This window comes from Akebia trifoliata, chromosome 4 (assembly GCF_017979445.1).
Source record: "Akebia trifoliata isolate Shusen 1 chromosome 4, ASM1797944v1, whole genome shotgun sequence".
Taxonomy (NCBI): domain Eukaryota; kingdom Viridiplantae; phylum Streptophyta; class Magnoliopsida; order Ranunculales; family Lardizabalaceae; genus Akebia; species Akebia trifoliata.
In genome coordinates this window covers 34,049,766-34,068,475 of record NC_141378.1, presented here as the reverse complement: position 1 = coordinate 34,068,475, position 18,710 = coordinate 34,049,766, and the positions used below count along the sequence as shown (strand labels likewise).

The following is an 18,710-nucleotide window of genomic DNA, read 5'->3' as shown; positions in this document are numbered from 1 at the left end:
CTCATTGTCGTAGTAAACTTGATCCTCGAGCTCTTAGGTGTGTCTTCATGGGGTATTCCTTAACTCAAAAGGGTTATAAATGTTATCATCCACCATCTCGCAAAATCTTTGTGTCCGCTGATGTAACTTTTATTGAAAGTGAGTTTTTTCCAACCTTCTCTTCAGGGGGAGACACTTACTAGTGAAGATAAAGATCAAGGGGATCATGGCTTTCTAATGGACTTTCCTGCTCAAGCTAGCCAACCACCAACCCAAAACACTCCATTTCCTTTGCCTGAAACTGAACCACCAAAACAACTTGAATAAGAAAAAGTTGAGCCATCAAAACAACCTGAAGCTGGACAACTTGAACCTATAACCCCAGGACATACTTGTATTGAATCAGTTGTCACAAAACCATTGCAAGTTTACTCAAGGAAGAGAGGTTCCACTGCTAAGCCGAAGCTAACTCAAGCGTCCGAACCAGCTCTCGGAAATGAGGTAAATACTGATATCCCTGTCATCAACTTGTCTTCTGAAGTTTTTGAAAAAAATGATCTTGACTTACCCATTGCAGTTAGAAAAGGTACCCGAAATTGTACAAAATATCCATTGTCTCATTTTGTGTCATTCGAAAAAGTGTCACCATCACACAAAAGCTTTCTCACCCATCTAAACGCCACAACCATACCATAAACACTATCCGAGGCCCTAAGCAAAGAAGAATGGAGACATGCTATGAAAGTGGAAATGGATGCACTCGCGAAGAACAAAACCTGGGAGTTGGTGGAGCTGCCCAAAGGAAAGAAACCTGTTGGATGCAAATGGGTGTTTTCTTTGAAGTATAAAGCTGATGGATCACTTGAACGATACAAGGCAAGGTTAGTTGCAAAGGGTTATACACAGACCTATGGAGCGGACTATGAAGAAACATTTGCACCGGTGGCTAAGATGAACACAGTAAGGATTTTGTTGTCATTGGCAGCCAACTTAGATTGGAGTTTACACCAATTCGACGTGAAAAACACCTTTCTTCACGGAGACCTAGAGGAAGAAATTTATATGGTGAGGCCTCCAGGATTTGATGACAATTCAGGAGATAAGAAGGTATGCAGGTTGAAGAAAGCATTGTATGGGTTGAAACAATCTCCACGAGCATGGTTTGGAAAGTTTACAAAGACAATGTTAGGAATGGGCTACAAACAAAGTCAAGGTGATCACACTCTATTCGTAAAACACTCGGCCTTTGGGGGAGTAACTGCACTATTGGTATATGTGGACGATATTATTGTCACTGGTAATGATGAGAAGAAAGAAGGAGCACTCAAGAAACGTCTTGCAGAAGAGTTTGAAATAAAGGACCTAGGCAAGTTGAAGTATTTCCTAGGTATAGAGGTTGCTCGTTCAAAGGAAGGAATATTTATCTCACAACAGAAATATGTGCTAGATCTTCTCAAGGAAACTGGAAAAATATGTTGCAGGCCCATGGAGACACCGATAGAAGCAAATCATAGGCTAAGTGAAACTCCAGAAGATGAAATTGTAGACAAAGGGATGTATCAACGATTGGTTGGAAGACTGATTTATCTCTCTCATACTAGGCCTGACATAGCATATTCTGTTAGTGTGGTTAGCCAATTCATGCACAATCCTAAGAATATACACCTGCAAGCCGTATACCGCATCATCCAATACTTAAAAGGTAGTCCAGGTAAGGGAATTTTATTTAAAAAATGAGCAAACTTGCGTTTGGAAGCATACACAAACTTAGATTATGCAGGGTCTGTAGTGGATAGAAGATCGACGTCCGGTTATTGTACATTTCTAGGAGGAAATCTAGTTACATGGAGAAGTAAAAAGCAACCGGTTGTAGCAAAATCAAGTGTAGAGGCAAAGTTTCGGGCAATGGCACAAGGAATTTGTGAACTTCTGTGGATCAAAATAATTCTGGAAGATCTTAGAATCACCTGGGACAGTCCAATGAGGTTGTATTGTGATAACAAGTCAGCCATCAATATTGCTCATAATCCAGTGCAACATGATCGTACAAAACATGTGGAAGTGGATCGACATTTCATAAAGGAAAAACTAGACAGTGGTTTGATTTGCACCCCATACGTTTCAACAGAAGGGCAACTTGCAAATGTTCTAACGAAAGAATTACTTGGAACCACATTTCAAAAGGCCATTGGCAAGCTGGGAATGGCAAGCATATATTTACCAGCTTGAGGGGGAGTGCTGAAAAATCTCCAAGGCTTATAGGATATTCATGATTATTCTTGATCTCTCTTAGCTTTCTAGAATATTCTTGTAATCTTCTACAATAGGATAGTTTTCTAGAATATTCTTGTAATAGGATAGTTGGTCTATAAATACCCTATTAAGGCATTTGTAATGTCAATCCAAGAATTCTCAATAAATTCAATTTTTTACAAAAAATTGATATGGTTAGGAGAAATCCGTGAAAAAAGATTTAAATTACACTACATGCTACATTGGTTACCTACTTCAACTCCTTAGTCTTGTTTTTCTTCGTTTAATCTTTAAGCTTGAAACAGTTAAAATGTTTGAGAGGGCGAGAAGGTGAAGTGGGATTTGGGTAGAGTTTTTAGGCTAAACATCTGATGACAGGAGCCTTGAGGTTCTTCCTCTATCTAAAGATTTCGTGAGAGCTCTTAGGGTATAGGATTCAAATTCTCAAAAGGGGTTTATTTGCAAAGATATCATAAGAGTGAAATTTATTTACCCTCTCTTATGAGGTCTTGATGATAATTCACTAATTTTTGTCTTTCAACAATCATGATCATCAAGGGTTAAGTACTAAACTTCCTTTAAGAAGTCTAGAAATTTTTTTATAGGGTATGAAGGTCCACATCCCCAATTCTTGGATAAGTACAAAAATGAGGTTGAGAGTGGCATGCACTTATCTTTAATGAAGATGTCTTGGTGGTAATTTGTCATCCCATGCACCTTAACAAACTAAGGGTTGGGTGGTAAGTTTACACAAATTTAGACTAGGGATAAAATTGTCCAATTCCCCAAGTCTCCCTTTCATATACAGTAAGCACATTAGGATATGTTGAGATGATTGTAATGAAAGTGAGTTAAAAATGTAAATTTAAACCCATGTGCTTGAGTGATTTGGGAATAACAAAGGCAAGAGAGTTAGACCATTCTTAAGATATTTTAATTAGTTGCTACTTCGGAATGAATGAATCAAAATGGGACAAGTTTCTCAGGTTGTAAGAAATCCATGCTTAAGAGGCCAAGTGGCAAGTGAGGACCAAAGACAACAGAATTTTGTCTAGTCAAACCCAATGGGTCGGATTGGGTCCAATCCACTACGTTAGACCTAGGATCTAACTAATTTTCTGACTGGGCCCTAGCCCAAGTCACATATTGATCCTTGAATAGTTTGGCTTTTGTTCAGATTTTGGGTTTGGGCAATTTATGGTGTTTACACAAGGTGATAGATACCATCCCATCTCCTAATTTTCGAAAGATGGAATTCCATTCCCCTTTAATGAGGTCAAACACTTGACCTAGGACTGGATATCTTCCTACCCCATAGAGGGTAAATAATTAACATTGGAGTCTTTGAACACATAACTAGATGAATATTTTCTTGCAACCTTCAAGACTATTTATAAGGAAAATGAACCTCCTACATTAAGATAATTGGAGTCCATGTAGTGCAAAGAGTTATAATTATAATGAGCAATTAAAACTAATCTTAGGTGTCAAACTCTAAACCATTTGAGTGTATGAAAAGTTTCAACAACCAATTTGATGACATGGAGTATTCTTCCCCATACACGAGATTAGATAGAGTAACTACAAGTGATGATGTGGCACCATACACGTACCATATAGTTGTAGACATTGAGTAGATGGTTATACATTCTTAGCTATTCTTGTTGCCCGATCTGATGGTGGTATTTACCGCTTCTACTTTATACTTAAGAGACTTATTATTAGGAAAGCTAAATTCATTGAATATCAATTAGATGTATAATGCATATGGCTAGGTGTTCTGTGTTTTTATATAATATATAGGAGTTTTTAGAGATTGCCTGCTATGCCTTAGACCCACAATAATATGATATTGACGACTTTAGGCCAAAGCCTGCATGGTTTTTAAACGTGTCGTACCAAGTAGGGTTTAGTTGGTCCTTATACTCCAGACTCTAAACGTTCTCCTACTTGTTTTCACCTACAACATGATGGCCTCACTTCGACTTGTCGATCTTCGCATCCCTTCACATTTGTACAATGGCACACCGACAGGGCTATAACAACTTCCCCACCAAATAAGTGTTGACAATCATTTACCCCAAAAGACCAATTTGATGGGGGAGGTGCAACTATGAATATAAGAGGGCCATGAGTCTAATTGGGGCACGATATGTGAGCACGGGACACTCGAGAGTGGAGGCAAAAAACACGACATTCAACAATCCCCCTCATGACCTATACGAACCTAGTGCTCTAATACCATGTTATCAACTATTTACCCCAAAAGATTGATTTGATGGGGAAGGCGCAACTATGAATATAAAAAGATCATGGGGTCGAACTGGGGCATGATACGTAAGCATGTGGCACAATTTGAACACAAGGCTTTTAAGTTACAAAGAAAAATGATATGGTTAGAAGGAGAAATCCCAGAAAAAAGATTTAAATTACACTACATACGACATTGGTTACCTTTTTGAGCTCCTTCTTAGTCTTGTTCTTCTTTGTTTAATCTTTAAGCTTGCAATAGGTAAAATGTTTGAGAGGGCGAGAAGGTTAAGCAGGATTTAGGTAAAGTTTTTAGGCTAAGCATCTGATGACGGGAGCCTTGAGATTCTTCCTCTATTTAAAGATCTCGTGAGAGTTCTTAGGGTATAATGGTTCAAATTCTCTAAAGAGGTTTATTTACAAAGATATCATAAGAGTGGAATTCATTTACCCCCCCCCCCCCCCCCCCCATTAATGAGGTCTCGATGGTAATTCACTATTTTTTTACTCTTAGCAATCATGATCATCAAAGGTTAAGTACTAAACTTCCTTTAAGATTTCTAGAAAAAAATTTAGAGGGTATGAATGTCCATACCCCAACTCTTGGATGAGTACAAAAATTACGTTGAGAATGACATGGAGTTGGCTTTAATGAAGATGTATTGGTGGCAATTTTTCATTCCATACGCCTTAACAAACTGAGGGTTGGGTGGTAAGTTTACACAAATTTAGACTAGGGATAAAATTGTCCAATTCCCCAAGTCTCCCTTTCATATACATTAAGCACCTTAGGATATGTTGAGATGATCGTAATGAAAGTGAGTAAAAAATGTAAATTTAAACCCATGTGCTCGATTGATTTGGGAATAAAAAAGGCAAGAGAGTTATAGTAACCATTCTTAAGATATTTTAATTAGTTGCTACTTCGGAATGAATGAATGAAAACGAGACAAGTTTCTCAGGTTGTAAGAAATCCATGTTTAAGAGGCTAAGTGGCAAGTGAGGACCAAAGACTTAACAAAATTTTGTCTAGTCAAACCCAATGGGTCGGATTGGGTCCAATCCACTACGTTAGACCTAGGATCTAACTAATTTTCTGACTGGGCCCTAGCCCAAGTCACATATTGATCCTTGAATAGTTTGGCTTTTGTTCAGATTTTGGGTCTGGTCAATAAGGTGTCTACACAAAGTGATAGATACCATCCCATCTCCCAATTTCCGAAAGATGGAATTCCATTTCCCTTTAATGAGGTTAGACGATTGGATATCTTCCTACCGCATAGATAAAGAGAGAGGGTAAAGAATTAACAGTAGAGTCTTTAAACACTAAACTAGATGAATATTTTATTGCAACATTCAAGACTATAAGGATAATGAACCTCCAACATTAAGATAACCAGAGTCCATATAGTACAGAGTTATAATAATAATAAGCTATTAAAACTAATCTCAGTTTTCAAACTCTAAACCATATGAGTGTAGGAAAAGTTTCAACAACCAATTTGATGACATGGAGTATTCTTCCCCATACAAAAGAGATTAGATAGAGTAACTACAAGTGATGATGTGGCACCAGATACGCACCATACAATATTTTTGTTACCTGATCTAATGGTGATATTTACCGTTTCTACTTTATACTTAGAGACTTCTTATTAGGGAAGCTAAATTCATTGAATGTCAATTAGATGTATAATGCATATTGCTAGGTGTTCTGTGTTTTTATATTATATATAGGAGTGTGTTTTTGGAGATCGCCTGTTATGCCCTAGACCCACAACAGTATGATATTGTCCGCTTTAGGCCAAAGCCCGCATGACTTTAAAATATGTCGTATCTGTCAATTGCACTGCATACCTCTCATTGTGAGGGTTCCTCATATTATATAGAAACTGTTGGGCAGATTACAAAGCTGAATATTAGCAATTACAACAATCAAAGAGAGACTAAATAAGGAAACTATAATCTTCCTACTACTTACAAGATATATATAGTTATAATACAAAATCATGCTATAACTAGAGAGATTAATTATGGCTAAATATATATGTTGTATCTGACTGACAGATATCTACAGCTATAATACAAAATCATGCTATAATTAGAGAGACTAATTATGGCTAAATATATATGCTGTATCTTACTGACATCCCCCCTCAAATTGATGTTAGGGCAATCAAGAAGCATCGATTTGCCCACAAGGAACTGATGGCACTGTGGTGTCATGGCCTTTGTAAACACATCAACTATCTAGAGATTAGTGGAAACATGAGGAAGAGTAATAACACGAGTGTCCAAGGCTTCTCGAATAGACTGACAATCCACCTCAATATGCTTTGTACGCTCATGGTAAACGGGATTTGCAGCTATCTGAATGGCACTCGTGTTATCAACATGAATAGGAGTAGGAACAGCTTGAGAAAAACCAAGCTCAGCCAAAAGCTCACGAAGCTAGATAATCTCAGAACAAGTAGCAGACATTGCACGATATTCAGATTTAGTAGAGGATTTAGAAATGTGAGCTTGTTTCTTACTTTTTCAAGAGATCAAAGAATTGTCAAGAAACATGCACCAACCCGTGACAGACCATCGAGTATCAGGACATCCGGCCCAATCCACATCACTATTAGCAACAAGGCGAAGAGGAGAACCGGTTGGGAAGGACAATCCACGGCCAGGTGACCCTCGAAAATATCGAATGATACGACGCACGGCAGTTAAATAGAGATGGCGTGGAGTTTGCATAAAATGGCTAACTTGCTGGACAACGAAGGAAATATCAGGCCGAGTAATAGTTAAATAGTTCAAGCTGCCTACCAACTGTCGAAACATAGTAGGATTAGAAAGAAGATCGCCTTCCTCACTATGATATTTTACATTGACCTCCATAGGAGTATCTACCGAAGAAGAATCCTGAAGACCAGCCAGGCTAATCAAATCCTAGGTATACTTGTGTTGATTCAAGAATATACTCGAAGAATCGGTGTGCACTTCCAACCCCAAAAAGTACGTAAGAGGACCAAGATCCTTCATATAAAAAAAAACCTGAAAATGTTGTTGGAGGTGGGTAATCAAGTAATGACAATATCATCCACATACACAAGTAAAAGAAAGAGACCAGTCGGACTCTTGCAAAGAAACAAACAGGAGTAATATTGGCTTTGGACAAAGGAGAAGTGAAGCAGAGTAGACCTGAACTTTTCAAACCATGCCTGGGGAGCCTGTTTTAAGTCATAGAGAGACCGCTTCAACTTACACACAGCGGAAGATGAAGAAGAAAACAAGCCTGGAGGAGGAGTCATGTAATATCCTCTTTGAGATCACCATGAAGAAAAGCATTTTTGACGTCCATCTGGTGAAGTGGCCAGCTTTGGGAGGCGGCAATAGAAATAACCGTACGCATTGTAGTCATCTTCGCCACTGGAGAAAATGTCTCCTCATAGTCCACCCCATATTCTTGCCTATTCCCAAGGGCAACTAATCATGCCTTATACCGGTCCAAAGTCCCATCAGAGCGAAGCTTAATCGAGTAAACCCATTTACAACCGATGGCTTTAACATTAGAGGGGCAAGGAACCACGTCCCATGTATGATTGTCTTGGATAGCCCGAAGTTCCTCATCCATCGCTTTTCACCAACATTCATGTTTAGCAGCCTCGGAAAAGCATGTAGGGATGGGAATAGAAGTCAAAGTAGCATTAAAACCATACCAATCAAGGGGACGTGATACTCGGGTAGATTGTTGAGGAACAGGATCGGAAGGTATGTCAGGCTTGGGAGAACTTATCAGAACTATCTCAGATGGCATGTCAATCTCAAGAAAAGTCGTCGAAAAAGTCTCAGATGAAGGGCTAAAGTCGGTAGATGTCAAGTATACACCATTCCAGGTTTGAAACGTTTAAGGAGAGGAGTCAATTCATCAAAACAAGGTAGAATACTAATCTCAGGCAATGACTCAACATGTGTAGAAGAGAAATATTGATTCTCAAAGAAAACAACATTACGAGATATAAGAAATTTGTTAGAACAAGGATCATGGCAAACATAACCTTTGTGGGAAATACTATAACCCATAAAGGCACATTTAACAAACTAAGCAGAAAGTTTGTGACGTTCATGAGGAGGTAAATGAACAAAGCAAACACATCCAAAAGTATGTATAAAATAATTAGGATGCTTATGACACAAACGATAATATGGAGAATCAAAATTCAAGACCTGAGAGGGCAGTCTATTAATTAAGTAAACTGTAGTAGATAATGCCTCAACCCAGAATTTAGAAGGAACAGAGGACTCGAGCAATAAGGTGTGAACAACGTCCAAGAGATGTCCGTTCTTTCGTTTTGCCATATCATTTTGCTGAGGGGTATAAGGACAAGAGCGCTAAGAAACAATTCCTTTGTGGTTTAGGAAATCATGAAACTTGTGGGACATGTACTCTCCACCAGAATTAGACCTCAAAATCTTAATACTTGTAGAAAATTGGGTCTCAATATATACTGCAAAAGTCCGAAAAATAAACAAAACCTCAGATTTGGACCGAAGAAAATAGACCCAAGTATACCGACTAAAATCATCGATGAATTTCACAAAATATTTATATCGAGCATGAGAAATTCCAAGAGAAATGCCCTATACATCACTATGCACAATATCAAAGCATTTTGCAGCACGACTTCCATGAGAAGGGAACGAAAGAGTCATACTCTTACCAAGTTTGCATACAGAACAGTCAAATGATAGATTTTTAGAAACTTGTTCTTTATTGCCTAATAAACCAGAATTTAACATATAAGACAAAACAACAGAGTTTGAATGACCCAAATGTTTGTTCCATACTTCACTCTGAGTGTTAATTGTCATACAAGTCAAAGATAAACAACTAGGAGTTGAAAAGTGCAGTGGGAATAATCTACCAACTTTAGGCCCCTTTGCGAGTATCTTCCCCGAGACCTGATCCTGCACAAGACAACCATCACGAGAGAAATGGACATCACAATTGTTATCAACTAATTGGCCAACTGAAATAAGACTAGTAGAAACTTCAGGAGACACAAACATCTTTGAAAGAATGATTAATATCTCCTATTTCATTAATAGTTAAATGACTCCCATTAGCTATCTGAATATGGGATGAACCATGATATGGACGAACATTGCAAAGAGTATTAGATGATCCGGTCATATGAGTGGATGCAGCAGAATCAAAAAGCCAAGATTTAGATGAAGTAGTACCATTACCTTGGAGCCCTAAGGCAGAAAAGGCTGACACAATCATCTGCTGGACCATTTCAAGAGTAAGAACAGATGGTCCAGCCATAGAAGAAGAAGCTAAGGACATCTCTGTAGTAGACGAGGTGTTCACTACAGCTTGACGATTCTGAGGCCGAGTGGGACATTCTTTGATAAAGTGGCCTTGTTTCTTACAGTAGTTGCAAGATTTCTTTGCACAGTTGACGGCAATATGACCATACTCCTTGTAGCTAAAACACTGAACCTTGCGCATGTCCTTCCCTTTCCCATAGGCTACTGGATTTGGATTGGAGATTCTGGAATCTTGTTGGAACATAGCTTGAGTGAGAAGATGCTGCTCCTCACGAAGTAATTCTCTAAAACAAACATCCAAGGATGGAGGAGTATCTCGGTTCATTAAATTTGTGCAAGTAACCTCAAATTCATGGCCCAATTTCATCAGGAATTGATATCTCTTGCTCTGATCATGAACAGCTTGAACTGCAAAGAGAGATGCAACAGGTACCTTTGCATAAACCATATTAAAAAATTCTCCCCACAAATTTTGAAAACCAGAAAAATACTCCTGAATGGAGAGATTGCCTTGAGTGTAACTAGCAATCTCATATTCCAACTGAAAACGGCGTGCGGTATTATCCTAGTGATAAACCTTTAGCAAATACTCCCACATGGTCTTCATAGTCTTATAGGGCCTTAGATTGAGCACAATAAGAGGATTGATAGACCCCAAGATCCAAGACATCATACTTGCATTCTTGACCGTCCACTTAGCCAGCTCATTAAGCTCCGTAAAAGCTGGATCACTACAGTCGATATGGCCGCACAACTCTTTCCCTGTAACAAACAATTGAAACTGGAATTCCCAAGTAGAATAATTTTTTTCAGTAAAACAGACCCCGAAAGACTCGCTAGAAGACATGATGAAACCAATATAATAACAGTACCAACTTGAAATTAAAATAAACACCCAAAGCCACCAGGATCAGAAATTGTAAAACCTGATAAAGAAGTAACAGGCCCAAACCCACCAGATCTGTTGGACCGCAAGCCCAAGTCCACCAAACATCATCCAAGAAGCCCACAACCACCAAACAACAACCTTTAGAGCCCAAAGTTTCTAGTCAGCAACCCAAACAGCACCAAACGACCAGGAATGTGCAACAAAAAAAAATCGACAGCAACACTCCAATACCAACCGATCCACTCCAACACTGTTCTAGCAAAAAAGAATAGCCACAGAACCTGCCGACAATCACCACAGACAGCACAGACCTCGTCAACAGCCACCACAGAATTTCCACCACCTCCAAAGAATCTATCAACAGTCACTAATCACCCCAAAATAGTAGTTTCCAGCAAGAAAGAAACTCCATACCCTCAACAGAAAACTGAAACCTAGAACAATCCTAATTTAGATGATTTAGGCTCTCTGATACCATGTCAATTGCACTGAATACTTCTCATTGTGAGGGTTCCTCATATTATATAGAAACTGTTGGGCTCATATTATATAGAAACTGTTGGGCTGATTACAAGGCTGAATGTCTGCAATTACAACAATCAAGAAGAAGATAAGGAAACTATAATCTTCCTACTAATTACAAGATATCTACAGTTATAATATACAAAATTATGTTATAACTAGAGAGATTAATTATGGTTAAATATATATATTGTATTTGACTGATAGATATCTACAACTATAATACAAAATCATGTTATAATTAGATAGACTAATTATGGCTATATATATATATATATATATAGATATATAGATATGTTATATCTTACTGACAGTATCAAATCTGGTTTAGTTGGTCCTTATATCCCAGTCTTTGAACGTTCTCCTAGCCGATGTGGGACTAATCACACTCTTCCTCATTTTCACCCTACAACTGGACGATTCTACTTTGATTACTCAATCTTCATTTTTTTCACATTTAGACAATGGCACACCAACAGGGCCATGACAACTTCCCCACCAAACAAGTGTTGACAACCATTTACCCCCAAAAAATCGATCTAATGGGGAAGGCGCAACTATGAATATAAGAAGGTGGGTCACAAGTCGAACTGGAGCACGATACGTGAGCACATGCTACCCGAGAGCGGAGGCGGATAACACGACACTCAACACTCCCCCTCATGACCTATACGAACCTAGTGCTCTGATACCATGTTGACAATCATTTACCTCAAAAGACCGATTTGATCACGTATGCGCAACTATAAATATAAAAGGGTCACGAATCGAATTGGCGCACAATACGTGAGCATGTGACACCTGGGAGCGGAGGCAGATAACACAACAATCAATAACAAGAATAGTCGTCCTCAGCTCTAATATCATTTGTAACGTTTCGGGCCCACAATAGTATGATATTATTCACTTTAAACGAAAGCCCACACGACTTTAGAATGGGTCGTACCAAGTAGTGTCTAGTTGGTCCTTATAGCCCATGCTCTAAATGTTCTCCTAACCTGATGTGGGACTAATCACACTCCTTGTTGTTCCACTCTGTTCCACTCTACTTTGACCTGTTGGTTTCTACAACCCTTTTCACATCTAGCCAGTTGCGCATCGATGGGACTGTGACTCCACTAGAGACCCCACGTTCCTATTAATCCACTAGTATTGATGGACATCCTAAATTTACAAAAATACCCACGATGGGAAGCTTTTAATACAAGTGGACCAATAGGAATGTGGGGTCTCTAGGCGTCTGCTAAATGCGGTTCTCCAAAACTGCGCTCCAATAAATAGTGGATTAAATAGTCTACCTTCAAGGTCATCATTTCTAAGGACAATCCATGGGGATATAGGTGCAATTTTGGTATTTTGGGTATGGATGATATGTTAGTGTCTCATTTTAGGGCTAAAAGAGGAAGAAATTGTGGTTTATTTTATTTTTATTGTCTTTTTAGTTCTTACCTGTAACTTTCACATTTTTTTAAGATAAAAAGTCATATTATTTTAGTTGCTCGGAAATCCCCAATAACACTAAAATATAAGACATTCATTTTTCTAGCAAAATTTTCATAACAAACTGATCTTTTATATTTGCAGGTGAAAGTATCTGATCTAGAAGGTAAGATTGTAGGCCTTTACTTCTCAGCCAACTGGTACCTTCCATGTCGGAACTTCACGCCCATACTAGTGGGTGCTTATGAACAATTAAAAGATCAAGGGGTTGGATTGGAGATTGTTTTTGTGTCATCAGATGAAGACTCTGACGCCTTCAACCAATACCGAGCGTGCATGCCATGGCTATCCATTCCATTCTCTGACTTGAGCTCGAAGAAGGCCTTAAACCGAAGGTTTGACATCGAAGGTATTCCGTGCTTAGTCATTCTACAACCTAACGATGGCGACAATGATGCCACATTGCACGATGGAGTTGAACTAATTTATCGGTATGGGATCCAAGCATTCCCATTTACTAAAGAGAGGTTGCAGGAATTGGAGAAGGAAGAGAAAGATAGACATGAAAATCAAACCATAACCAACCTACTCACCAGACATGATAGAGACTTTCTCTTGTGTCACTCCTCACCTAAACAGGTAAATAGTTTACATCACAATAAGGGTTTTCAAATTATCATTGAGTTGATCCAAATTTCTAGTAAGTCAAGCTTGTTCTGACGGACCAGTCCAGTCATAAACTAACCTCTTATAATACAGAAATTAATGTAATTAAAAGTAGAAGAGAAAAAGAAGGGGAAGAATGGGGTAGCTGAAACTACAATCTGCCAGCAATCAATTTTCATGTTCTTCCTACATTACTCTTAATCTCATAGGCAGTCACTTTAGATCATGGTTTTAAATCTCGTCCAAGATCGAGACGACTCATCTGAGTTGTCTCAGTATCATCCACCAACGAGACAAGTTGACAAGTCTCAAATGGCATGGTTTATTCTGACTAAGGTGTTATTTTAAATATCGGCTGAAGTGACTCAAATAAATCTGATGTCTCATCCAAGACAACTCGGTCTCGTTCATAGATGAGATGAGACATCAAAATGAGTTTTAAAACCATGCTTTAGTTTTTCTCAGCAGAGTATACAAGCACCAGAAACCAAGAACAAAGATTTGCTGTTTAGAAATTTTTTGTACTAAGCTGATGAACCAATGGCATGATGCCATGTGTGTTAAATGAGCAAGAGTGATTGGTTAGTAGAGAGAAAATTTCGGAGCAGTTAAAAGTGCTTTATTTTAGTAATTTTTCAATACGCATGGTGTCATTCCATTGGTTCATAAGCTTAGCACATAAATGTAAAAATAGTAAATGTCTGTTCAAAAACCAGAAACCAAAAAGAGGGAAAGAAACACAGGTAGAAACTGAAATTTAAAAAAAGAATCACTAACCAATCCGGTGTCCTGTCTAAGTGGCACAGTTTGATTGGAAAATAAACACGTTCAGCATGTACGGCTTGGTTATGAGCCAGAGGTGTTTAAACTCCAACTAAAGCATGCCACGTAGACAACATTCATAGGAATGCGATGATGTATTGGACCCTGAATCATGTAAAAAAAAGTTTAAAGGGGTGTGATACCCAAACACCATATTTAATTTCATTGTTTGATTTGTTAAGGGATGCAGATTTTTGGTGGTGGTTGCGGTTGGCCTAAATTAGAATCCAATATCATTTGAGCTTAGCTACTTACTTTATAAGAGTTAATGGAAATTGAATTATGCAGGTGAAAGTTGCATCTTTGGTGGGGAAAACCATAGGACTCTACTTCTCAGCCCAATGGTGCCATCCAGGGCACAAGTTCACCCCAAAGCTGATTTCCATCTACCATAAGATCAAGCAAATGTTAGTAGAAGAAAGAGACAATGACTTTGAAATAGTGCTTGTTTCCAGCGACTCTGACCAAGCCACTTTCGACACCTACTTCGAGACCATGCCATGGTTAGCAATACCCTTTGGAGACGCCACAATCAAGGAGCTCGCTAAGTACTTCGATGTGCAGCGGATCCCTTGCTTAGTAATTATAGGCCCCGACGGTAAGACCCTCACCAAGCATGGAAGGAACCTTATAAACTTATACCTAGAGAAGGCATACCCCTTTACAGAGGCACAACTTGAGTCCTTAGAAAAGCAGAAGGATGAAGAAGCCAAAAGCCTCCCGTGCTTTGAGTACCATGCAGGGCATCGGCACGAGCTCACATTAGTGTCTGAGGGGACTGGTGGAGGACCCTTCATATGTTGTGATTGTGAGGAACAAGGGTCAGGGTGGGCGTACCAGTGCATTGAGTGTGGGTATGAGGTGCACCCCAAGTGTGTAAAGGCTGTGAACCGTGGCTCCATGGGTTGAGTCAAATTGGGGTGTGGTCCTTGTGCAAATGTTGTTAATGGGGCAAGTGCACGTGTTTGGCATAGTAAATTGTAAAATTATACATATTGTTGATTATGACATGCAGTGTAATATTTGTTGATCTTCAAATCCACCTGTTACAATTCACCCAAAAATTTTATGTATATAATTGCCTGTGCTTTATTAGATTTCATTTTTGGACTGTCATTGCTGGTTCAAGCTCCAATAATGGGGACCCATGATGAATAGGTGGTCCAACCGGCCGGGTCTGGGTCTAGCTAATTAGTTAATTTTTGTAATAAAGTTAGTTCGGTCTATTAGAGGTGGAGTATTTTAAGACTATTAATTAGGTTTCCTTAGAATATATGTAGAGTCTTGGGAGGATCACTGATGATTTTAGAAGTTGAAACCTACTATTTCTACTTATGGTGTAAAAGTGATCAAATCTGGAGAGATTTCCTAAAATCTCAAATAAAATGCAAATCAAAGACGAAAGCATGACATAAAATTTGGATGATGCGGCGAGATTTCCTATGTACCTATAGGGTTGAATCTGGACGGTTGGCCTGAAGCCCGGCCCGGTCCAATACCTAGCCCGATGTAGCATTGGATGGGCTTGAGCTTTGACTCTCCTAGACTGTCCATTTGACCCGGTCAGTTGGCCCGTCAAGAATTAAATTAACCCCCCCCCCCCCTTCAATTTTTTATAAAATAAATATAAACCCTTATTTTTTAATAAACATTTACAAAAATCATATCTATTTAATAAAAAGATCATATTTGACCATATTTTGTGATTATTTTTTAATTGTTACAAGGGTAATTTACATAATTTGACCTAATGCCAAGACCCGTCCCGTCCATTGGCCCTCCCATTAGCCCGAATGTCAAGTTTGATCTGCGGCCCGAAACCCATATATAGTAGGGCCGGACTTAGGCTTTAGTATCTCCGCGGCCCGGTCCGAAACTGTTGAGACTGGCCCATTTGCAACCCTATGTCCATAGATGATGATGATGATGAGATTCTCACTATTTTTTTAAAAGCAGGGTTACATCTCTCAATGTCACTTCCTCCTCGAAAAAACTGAAATTCTCCCTTATATGAACAATAAAACGACTCAGCTATGATTTTTATATTTTATAAAAAAAATGATCGAACCTTCCTTAAAGGAATTATAAGTATTGCTACACCAAAATCTAGGTGTTGGACCAATAGAATTACTCCTGCTGTATACAGTACATTGTCCCGACCACTAACATTATGCACAAACATAACAAAATCTAATGACTAGAAATCGCATATCGGTTACTTTTTTAAGTTTTTTGCCCATTAGTAACAAAATTTAATAGTGGAACACGCGCGATTCATTCACCTAATCCTAATATTTTCGAATTAGTCTTGACATGACGTGTTAGACCATGTTGGGATCGGCTCTAGTATTCAAGAAAGGTGGATCGATACAATTCGCATACCTCGTATTAGTTTATTATTCTACAGTTTTTCTCGTGCTCAATCAATCAATAAATCTCAACGGCACAGGGTACGCTTTCAAATAACCTTAAATGATGTGTATGAATTCAATCAATGTATATAACATTATTTGGTTTAATCCAAGAACAATATGTCCCTAAAGGTTTTTCGAAAGATAGAGTGATTTGGATCTCTTCAACAAATGGAATCCCGGATTGACCAAAAGTTCCATGGGGGGTTGAGGTGTTACAGAGCAATAAAAGAATCCCAGATTTCTTTTATAGCTTGGTTAGCAATCCAATGAAAATTGACTACGGTGGAGAATCTCAACAAAAGAGGATTTTTTTTTGTTTCGAGGTGTAACCTTTGTTACAAAACATGGAAACAAATGACCATGTATTGCTCTTATAAAACTACAATAAATAGAAGGCAGAAGTGTCTTTTGGATGTCCCCAAAAGATGACTTTGTCAAGTTGAATACAAATAGTCCTCAGCAACAAGTGAGATTGTTTACCATGCTATTTCGAGTTTTATTGGAGGAAAACTAATAGAGTTGTGAATTTCCTGGCAAAACTTGGTGTTGTGGTGAAAGAGATTTTGTTTTTTAAAGATATATCTCTTGTGCCTTAAGATCTTTCGAATATAACGTACAAAGATCTTGTAGATATGTGAAGTTTAAGGGATTAAACCTCATTTACTTGGGTTTGAGAGTCACCATCATTTCAAGAGTTTAAGATGTGAATGGACACCATAAAACAAGTTTTGAAATTTTGTTTTTCAAAAAGTTGGTGACTCAAATCTGGTCTTAACCAAGAAAGTACGGGTAAAGAGGTTTGATTGTGAGACAAAAAAGGTGTTAAATACATCATTCCACTCATCAAGTTGATAGTTACCATTTATTGGCTAAAAGTGAAGAGTAAATTTTTTTTTTCTTAAGGATTTTCTAATTAAAAAATAAACAATGCATATTGTAGATATCCCATTTTTGCACCGCCTGATTAATTAACTCGTCAATCGAATTGCGGCGGTTCCTAATGATGGATGAATATTCCAATATTTTTTATTTGTTACTAGATATGTTTCAAAAATTCGGATGAGATATCTCAAGCGAATAAAAATTTAGAAACTACGCTATGTTAGGAAAATATGACCCTAAAACATAGAGATCATCATTTTTGGACAAAAAGAAGTTTTACGTGAAAAATCATTAAAAAATGATCAAATTACCAAAATACCCCTAACATCAAAACTTCCCTAGAGCCTACACTACACTTAGGAAAATCCTTTCGAATACATAAAACAATAAAGTAAAATCAAATAAATCATTCTATCAATTTTCACCAAATTTAATAAAATTATGAAAATGCCCCTCACAGGGTTCACAATCATTTCATACAAAAAAAAAATTCATAAATGACACAAACAGATAATTCCATCGAATTCCTTATGAAAAAACGATTCCAAAATATTCCAAAACATTGAAAAACGACTCCTCAACACAAAAGTCCCCTTCGGGGGCAAAATGGTAATTTTTCAATTTTAAAATTCTAAAATTAATAAATAAAATATTAATTAATGTAAATTAAAACCTTAATAAAATTAAATTAAAATTTTGAACAAAGAAAATCAATCAATCAAACCCTCAGGAAAAATTTTAGGTGATTGTCCACTTATTTAAGTGGAGCCCCCTTGATATTTATTAAATGACCCCTCTATCCGAGGGCTCAAAGAATTAAAAATATAATTATGGGATTTTTCAAAAAACTTAAAAATATATTATTTCATTGTACGCAAGATTAAAAATCCCAAATTCAAAACCCTAATTCAAAAACCTTAATAAAATCCTAATTCATCTTATCCTAAGAGACCTAATCCAACACCAACTCTACCCAAAAAACTCTATAAATATAGAGCCTCCATAACCTAATTTCAGAGCTCAAGAGAAACCCTAGGAGAAAGAGGTTAGAAACACCCTCCAGCCTTTATAAAATCCTAAATCCGAAGCTCCAACTCCCTACCTAACATCCAAACCCCAATTTCTACTCAAAAAACACCCAGAAACCTTCCAAAAAAATTAGAAAATACTCAGATCTAGGAGGAAGATACCTCATCTTGGAAATCGGAATCGAATCCAGTGACGGAGAAAAAATAGGAAAACTCATACGAGGACGCTCCCCGCCAGTT

At 37.9% G+C, this 18,710-nt stretch overlaps 2 protein-coding genes across 2 annotated transcripts; one reads left to right on the top strand and one right to left on the bottom strand.

Moving 5' to 3' along the window:
* Positions 1-47: 47 nt before the first annotated feature.
* On the top strand, positions 48-15,262 carry LOC147404777 (putative nucleoredoxin 2). The gene is made up of 4 exons (XM_086437907.1): positions 48-138; positions 308-480; positions 12,803-13,297; positions 14,435-15,262. Exons 1-4 carry the CDS (start codon positions 48-50, stop codon positions 15,053-15,055), a joined length of 1,380 nt encoding a protein of 459 aa, XP_086294033.1. The 3' UTR covers positions 15,056-15,262.
* On the bottom strand, positions 9,315-10,255 carry LOC147404778 (uncharacterized). The gene is made up of 2 exons (XM_086440855.1): positions 9,724-10,255; positions 9,315-9,441 (listed from the first exon to the last, which is right to left on the bottom strand). Exons 1-2 carry the CDS (start codon positions 10,253-10,255, stop codon positions 9,404-9,406), a joined length of 570 nt encoding a protein of 189 aa, XP_086296981.1. The 3' UTR covers positions 9,315-9,403.
* Positions 15,263-18,710: the final 3,448 nt, after the last annotated feature.

Excerpts from the sequence above, each read along its gene's own strand:
- LOC147404777 (XM_086437907.1), top strand. The coding sequence starts at position 48 with ATGGGGTATTCCTTAACTCAAAAGGGTTATAAATGTTATCATCCACCA. Across the intron at positions 481-12,802 it reads AACCAGCTCTCGGAAATGAG|GTGAAAGTATCTGATCTAGA; the intron begins GTAAATACTGAT and ends TTATATTTGCAG. Across the intron at positions 13,298-14,434 it reads GTCACTCCTCACCTAAACAG|GTGAAAGTTGCATCTTTGGT; the intron begins GTAAATAGTTTA and ends TGAATTATGCAG.
- LOC147404778 (XM_086440855.1), bottom strand. The coding sequence starts at position 10,255 with ATGGTTTATGCAAAGGTACCTGTTGCATCTCTCTTTGCAGTTCAAGCT. Across the intron at positions 9,442-9,723 it reads TTCTGCCTTAGGGCTCCAAG|GATCAGGTCTCGGGGAAGAT; the intron begins GTAATGGTACTA and ends TGTCTTGTGCAG.